Here is a 7860-nt window from a genome sequence, read left to right as displayed (position 1 = left end):
ACCCCGCCCTCCTTTTTTAATCGATTTATTTACTGGCCACACTATGCAGCTCTTGGGATCCTAGTTCCCTGACCAGGGGTCGAACCTGGGCCTTTGGCAGTGAAAGTACAAAATTCTAACCACTGGACTGCCAGGGAATTCCCTGCCCCCATTTGACACTGAGGAAATCGAGGCCCAGGGGTAGATGTGGGAGAACCAAGACCCAGAGCGCACTCAGGCTGTCTGTCATAACAGTAACAAAGCCAGCAATATTTAAATGCCAATGTGGTTACGTGTATGTAATACATCCAGCAAGTGTGGGCTCGATGTGGGGCAGGGGACACATGGAGGAGGGACTCAGCCCTGGCCTCCCTAGAAAAGACAGAGAAGCAGACAGCTAAGGGTGATCATGTGAGGGGAGGATGGTGGGCAGCATGACCCCCAGCACAGACCATAAGGAAGGGCAGAAGATGGAGGGGGCACGACCACTGGTCACTGGGGTGGAGTCTGGTGGAGAGGTGCGTCTGATGACAAGGGCCTCTGGAGGTGGGCTGATGGGCTGATGGTGCTGTCTGCTTTTGTCTCAGGAGCTGGGAAGAGGCTAAAGCTACGGTGAGAGCTGAGGGTGAGGGCAGTGGAAAGGGCACTCATTGTGACTGGGAAACCACAGAGTCCAGCTCTTTGTAAATTATTATTATTGTTATTATTTATCTGGCTGTGCCAGGTCTTAGTCGCAGCACTCAGGATCTTTGATCTTCCTTGTAGCATGTGGCATCTTTAGGGATCTAGTTCCCTGGCCAAGAATTGAACCTGGGCCTCCTACATTGGGGGCATGGAGTCTTAGCCACTGGACCCCCAGGGAAGTCCTAAACCCAGCTCTTGAAGGGAGCATGGACCCACTCCCCTAATTTACAGATGGGAAAACTGAGTCCCAGAGGGGCAGGACTTGCCCAGTGACGTGCTGCTGAGTGGTCAGGAGCGGGGACCAGAAGTCAGCAGGTAACAGGTGAACACTTGCTGCACTTGGCTCAGTAGGGCGGCCTGCCTTTCCTTGGGCCCGTGCTGTGTTCCTTGTCTCTGCCTCCCCATCTGGGTCCCAGCTGCAGGTCCTGGTACCCTCCACAAGAGCTGTTGAGATCACATCCCAAGCTGCTCATCCCAAACCCAGTGTGTCCCAGTGACTCCCTGCCCCAGTGACATACACCCCACAGCCAGACAGAACCACCTCTTCTGTGCTTCCATTATTTCATCCATGTAGACGTAATGGTGCTGTCAGGCATTTAAACAACCACATACACCCATCTGTACTTTATAAATGTGGGGTCACACATATACTCTGCACCAGCTTGTATCCTCATGGCATCTCGCAAAGGTCCTAGCATGAGGTTTCGCTCTTCATGGGGTCTTTTTAGTGCTTGCAGTGTGTGCACACCAGAATCGGTAGAGCGGTTCTCTTATTTGGACATCTAGGGAGTTTCTCAGCGGCTGGTTTTGTTACTGAAAGCAACACTGCCATGGTTATCACCGTAATCTTGTTTCTGTGACCAAAGATCATGTCCCCAAGACTCAGTTCCAGCTAAAAGGAATGTCATTACTTAAAGGCATTTTAATCTTTGCAAACCCAGTGGATGAAGGGCTTTCTCATTTCAGTTGGTGGGCAGCATGGTCTACCAGTTCGTGGCCCCAGGTCCAGGAGAATGCAGCTACAGTTCACATCCATACTGGGTGCATTTGTTTCCCCAAGGTCGGTTCCCCAATTCTCATCACACCGCAACATGAGCTCACACTGGGAGCAGCCCAGTTAAGAGCCCAGCTGCTATGTTAAGACTCTCAGATCACTGCTCCCCTTCCTCAGTCCGCAACTTACCCTGTGGTGGAGGCCATTGAGGCTGGGAGGGCTCCGGTTGATTTGCACCTTCTCAGCCATTACATGGAGAAGGCAATGGCACCCCACTCCAGTACTCTGGCCTGGAAAATCTCACGGATGGAGGAGCCTGGTAGGATGCAGTTCATGGGGTCACTATGAGTCAGACACGACTGAGCAACTTCACTTTCACTTTTCACTTTCATGCATTGGAGAAGGAAATGGCAACCCACTCCAGTGTTCTTGCCTGGAGAATCCCAGGGACGGGGGAGCCTGGTGGGCTGCCGTCTATGGGGTCGCACAGAGTTGGTCACGACTGAAGCGACTTAGCAGCAGCAGCAGCAGCCATAACAGGAACTGGAGTGAGTTTGGGTCCCCTGGCCCCTCCCTCCTTTCTGAAAATCTCACACAGAATCCTCTAGGCTGCAGAAATCCTCAGTGCCTCCAGAGAAGGTGTTAGGCAAGCCTCCCCGCCTCGACTCTGAACTCGCTGAGAAATAGACACTGGAGTCGAAAAGGGGAGAAGAGAAGTCCTTTATTTCTGGCAAGTCTTGACTGGGAGTCAGAGTTCAGCTCCCAGCCCCCCAGTTGGCCACTGTCCCAAGGCAAGTCCATCCTGCAGAGCAGCCTCTTCTGCCATGCAAAGGCCAGGGTAGCTGTGGGACAGAGAAGTTTCCTTCCCAGTGGTTCCAAGGTGCCAGGAGCAGCCTCAAGGGTAGGAGGCAGGCAAGGAGGGCTTCCTGGAGGAGGCTGTGGGAGCCTGACTGCTGTGGGAGCTTCCTGTGTGTTCGTTCTGGGTGGATGGTCGGCCCAGAGCTCTGCTGGGCAGAGGGAGGCCTGGGGCCCTGCCGGGCTCACTGGTACTGGTTGGGGATGGACATGGTGTTACAGCGGCTGTGGGACATGTCCTCATAGATCACGTACACTGGGCTCTTATCCTTTGCACAGCAGAGTTTCTGGATCTGAAAGAAAGCCTGCTGTTTCCCACTGGGACAGCTCGCTCAGGAGCACCCTCTGTCTTCAAGGCATTTCCCCTCAGGAAGCTTTTATAATAGATTTGGGGGCTTGCATGAAGCCGTTCTAGGAGGGTCCTTAGCCAGCCCCTCAGATCTCCAGCGCTGCCCAGGCCTGGGTGAGGTGGGCAGAGTCAGGGCCCCGGGGGCAGCGGTGGGGATGTGGAAGGTGGAATTGACCTTGCACCCTGGCCCTGGACAGGGAGAGGGGCCTGGCTCTCTGGGGATGCAGAGCTGGAGGTGCTGGGCGAAGGCGGGGGTGAAAGCTGGAGGACCAGGGGTGAGCTGACCACTTCCAGGCCCCCGTTTCAGTTGGTCCCTCCTCTCCCGTCTCCAGCACACAATTGCACGTGGTTTTCACAAGCTCACAGGCCTCACTCATGCGCACATGCACACATATGTACATGTGTGCACACTTTCACAGTCACATGCAGCATGCCCATGTTCTCTGAAAGGATCTCTCTGGAACCCTCTGTGAAAAGTATTAGTCACTCAGTCGTGTCCACCTCTTTGCAACCATAGGGACTGTAGCCCACCAGGCTCCACTGTCCATGTGGATTCTCCAGGCCAGAACACTGGAGTGAGTAGCCATTCCTTTCTCCGGGGGATCTTCCTGATCCAGGGCTCAAACTCGGGTCTGCTACACTGCAGGCGGATTCTTTACCCTCTGAGCCACCCTGAACCTCGCTAATCCCCCTTAAATAGCTGACCAGGACCTGTGTTCCTGGCACCACAATCCTCCCTGCAGGTGGTTCCAGTTCTTGGGCTTCGTCTCACGCTGGGCCTCACCATCCAAACCCTCTAAGCTCCCAGGGCCCCTGACAGAAGGAGTCAGTGGGTGCTGGGGTTTCCCATGTGGCCAGATCCCTGAGGCTTACCCATTCTCTTTCCCGTCATGCTCTCTGAGAGGAGTGGGCTTCTAGGGACACTGGTGACACCCGAGGGTCCATACTGACCTGTGTTCTTTTCAGCATGCACACTGCTCCCAGTCCCAGCCCGACGAGGAAGAAGCCCACAGCCAGGGCCGTGGGGAAGGCAAAGTGTATCAGCCAAGACTCCTGGCATGTGTTCGCTGCCTGGGGCAGTTGGTCTGGGAAGAAGGAATGGAGAGAGGCATTCGGCAAGTGAGGGAGTCCCTGGGAACCTCTGCGGTTCAGGGCAGGGTGGGGCTTTGGAGTGTGTATGAGGGGTTGGGGGGGGGGCGGGAATCCAGGAGGCTTCCTAGAGGAGTTGGGCTCATGTTGGAAGGAGTAACTCAAGCAAACTTAGAGGGAAGTTTCCCACACAGGGGCAGATGGAGCCCAGGCTGGCGAGTGTCAGGTGCAGAGGTCCTAGGGCTGGCACACTCCCTACCTGTCACCATGACCAAGGTGCCGGGACCAAAGATCTCATCATCCATGATGGCCACGCAGGTGTAGTTACCGGTGTCGGCCAACTGCAGGTGGTACAAGCTGATGGTCAGGTTGCTTTGCAGCCCTGAGTAGGCAATGCGGCCCTGGAACCGTGGGTCCACGGTGGGCTCCAGCCCATCTTCATAGTAAATCACATCGCTGATGCTTGGCCACGTTTGTTTCAGGTAGATGCCACGCAGGGTCCCCAGGGTGGAGCAGGTGATGTTGACGGAGTCCCCCTCTAAAGCGATCGTTCTGAGGGGGGACTGACACACCTCTGCAAGGAGGACACACCACCATCACCACTGGCCTGGCCAGAAGGGCAGGGACCCATCTCTGTGCAGGGGATGGTGGCAGGGCAGAGGTGCCCAGGGACAGTCCACTGTTGACATGTCACCAAGGATGAGGCAACTTTTGGAAGCCTTGGAGCAAGCGACACATGATGCCAGCACCCTGGGCTGTCCTCAAGTTCCAGAGGGATCCCAGAGGGCCAGGCCACCTGTGACCTCTCCCCACCCCGAGGGTCAGGGGAAGTCGGAGGTGGGGCCTCTTCCTTCCAAAGCACTCAGACCTCCAACCACTCTTTCCGGTTCTACACCTTCTCCCCCTCTTAAATGGCAGTTCCTGCAAGAGCCATGGGCACTGTCTTCTCTCTCTGTTTCTTTTAACACCAACTGCTCAGTTTCCCCACCATTTCCAGGCACCTGAAGCCAGTAGCTCCATGGGGTGGGCACATCCTGGCTTGTCCCTGAGACACCCCAAAATTTCCCTCGTCTGCCTAGCTGAGTCCAGCAGGGCCAACTTCCAGGTGCAAACATAATCCAAACATGGACTTCTCCAGAAACTAAATTCTGCAGCTCTTTTTGGGGGGAGAGGGCACAAGAATTGTGCCTGCCGAGTTCCCCATCCCACTTTGTGGAACTAAGGTCTCTTTCTCACTGCAGAACTTTGCACAAAAGGCAAGCAGAAGGACGATGTTTTCTCAGGACAAAGACAGCCTTGATGGTTGTAGGAGAAAATTCAGATAAAGAGAAAGAAGAGTTTCAACCACAGAGACTCTGCACCCAGACATCAGCCACATCTTGATACCCATGGTTTTGGGTCCAAGTGTCCACGGCTGGACCTGACCCCTGGCAGGGACTGCCGGGGCCCCAAGGGAAGGTCTCCCTCACAGTCACCAGAGATCACCCCCTTCCCCGGAATGAGAGTCTGAGGTGGAGAGGGGAGGGCTGCAATGCGGCTGAGTGGAAGTGCTAAGCCTGCTGGGGGGTGTGGTGGGGGATGGGGTAATGGAGAGTCGGGAAGACTTACCTCGGTTGGCCTGGAGCAAGGGGAACAGCAGGAGCCCCAGGAGCCCAACCATGATCACTGCAGGAGGAAGAGCAGGGCCCCTCTCACTGGGCTGCCACGGTTCTTCCTGTCTGTGGCGCCCAACTGCGTGCCACCACCACCTCCCAGGTGCTACTTTCAGGCGCGGTGGGAGCAAGATGGACCAGGAGGTAGGCAGGGGGGCTGCACACAGCGATGGGCGGTTGAGCGCTCCAGGAAGGCTTGCTGGAGGTGGTACCATGAGCGAGGGGACGTGCTGTACGCGAGGCTGGGAGGGGCAGCGCTCCTCCCCAACTCTTAAGTCTGAGCGCTCACATGTAGATCTGTGATCCTGCTCCTCTGCCCTACTTGCACACCAGGGAGAGGAGAAAGGAGGGCAAGAAAGGGCAGGGGCAGGACCGGGAGAAAGACAAGGGGGTCCCCAGGTGGGGATGGGGGTCAGCTTCCAGATGCCCCAGTCTTCTGGTTCACTTTCTGCTGGGACCTGATTTATGTCCAGAAACTTGGAGTATCAAGTCAGTCACCACTGCAGCCTGGGGCTGGGTGTGGTCATAGGGAAAGGCCTGGGGCATGTGCCCAGGTTGTGACTGCCCGAGTGGCTCACGATTCTCCTTCCTGTGGGTGCAAGGGCTGGAGAGTGCTCAGCTGGGCTACCATCCAGTATGTTGGTGCACCGGGGTCCTGGTGAGCAGCCCCCAGGGCAGAGGGAGACCCATGCCTGGACCCTGAGCCCAAGGGCTTGGAGGTCCTTGAAGAGGAGACAGACTCTGGGCAACCAGGAAGAAGAAGACATTTCTCTGTCCTGGAAGCCTCGGGCTAGAGGGCCAACCTTCCAGTGTTGGCCCAAAGCCACACGTGCGTGTGCCGGGTGTGTGAACATGGCTCACGCGTGGCCAGACAGCCTTAAGAGATTTCCTCCCTGGAGAGCCCCTCCTCTGGCTGGATGCTCCTGTGCTGATGGTTCGGGGTCCTGGGTGGGGTTTGGGGTGGGGATGGATTAGGTTTGCTGGGTGACCTCCCCTGGCAGGGGCTGTCCACCTACCTACAGACACTTCTTGCGTGAGGGGTATCTATTTCAGGGGCAGAATCTTGCCAAAGTTCCAGAGGATCCTAGGAAAATTGTAGGCAGGAAGCAATAAAAGCATCGGGCTTGTGAAACACGCCCCATTCCAACCTCGTCCTGCCTTTGTTCATCACCAGCACACCCTGGGCGCCCGCACGTGCCAGCGCCAGTGCCAAGGGCAGAGGGTGAGATGGATGAGAGCCTCGTGGCCTGGAGACGACTCCAGGGATGGACGAGCAGACCTGCGGCAGGACACACAGCACCTGGTGGGAGGGGAGCCGAACCTCAGGGGCCCCAAGAGTAGAGGACTGAGGAGGGGAGAGAGGGTCAGTGGCGAATCTGGGAACAGTGTTGCAAGCAGAGGCATCAGCACACGCATGGTCCCCAAGGCCAGAGAGTGCCTGGGGTTTCTGAGGGCCTGCAAGAGGGCCCGTGTGGCTGAGGAGGAGCAAGGGGGGCCTGGGGGGACGGGTCTCTAGGGCACTGCAAGGACTCAGAGCTAAACTACCTTTAGAGAAATCCTTGAATGTCCAGATAAGCAACAAGTTAAAAATTAAAATCAGTCAAAGACCCAGACACAGTATTTCTTTCTAGGCTTCCTGCCTTGGGTGTACAGGGGCTGAATGACTTAATGTGAGCCCATCCCACCGTAATAGCAATATTAAATGGCCTTTGAATGACTTTCAAAGCATCAACACCTTTGGTCTGTTTTAGGCAAAATGGAACAGATTTCCACGGCCCCCAAAGCATGGCGATCCCACATGCCGTTCCCACTGTGTCTTAGTGGCCTGGCCCAGGGGGTGGAACAAACCCAGCATTTCTGGCATGAACCTTTCTTTAACCTGGGAGAGGCAAATACAGTCAGTTCTAGACCTGGACTCTGGGGGCCAGCGAAGCTGTCGGGGTCGTTACCCACCTGTGGGGACGGTCGCCAGGCACCGTGCATCGTGTCCCATCCGAGATGCTTCACAGTCAGTGAGGACTACCAGATATCTGGCCTTCTGCGTGTTATTTGGACTCTTTTTTTAAAAAAAATATTTATTTATTTGGCTGTGTCGGGTCTCATGGGCTCTCTAGTTGTGGCATATAGGCTTAGCTGCCCCACGGCACTTGGGATCTTAATTCCCTCACCAGGGAATGAACCCATGTCCCCTGCATTGCAAGGGAAATTCTCAACCACTGGACCACCAGGGAAGCCCTGGTTGGGACTTTGTAGCTTGT

The 7860-nt window shown here is 55.8% G+C and overlaps 1 protein-coding gene across 1 annotated transcript; it reads right to left on the bottom strand.

The window, feature by feature from the left end:
- Nucleotides 1–2360: 2360 nt before the first annotated feature.
- On the bottom strand, nt 2361–5809 carry CD7 (CD7 molecule). The gene is made up of 4 exons (XM_004013051.5): nt 5559–5809; nt 4210–4524; nt 3813–3946; nt 2361–2805 (listed from the first exon to the last, which is right to left on the bottom strand). The coding sequence occupies exons 1-4, from the start codon at nt 5608–5610 to the stop codon at nt 2698–2700; spliced, it is 609 nt and encodes a 202-aa protein (XP_004013100.3). The 5' UTR covers nt 5611–5809; the 3' UTR covers nt 2361–2697.
- Nucleotides 5810–7860: the final 2051 nt, after the last annotated feature.

The sequence above is a fragment of the Ovis aries genome, chromosome 11, assembly GCF_016772045.2.
Source record: "Ovis aries strain OAR_USU_Benz2616 breed Rambouillet chromosome 11, ARS-UI_Ramb_v3.0, whole genome shotgun sequence".
Taxonomy (NCBI): Eukaryota; Metazoa; Chordata; class Mammalia; order Artiodactyla; family Bovidae; genus Ovis; species Ovis aries.
Note: the sequence above shows the minus strand (reverse complement) of the source record. Positions and strands in the feature narration are given on the sequence as shown.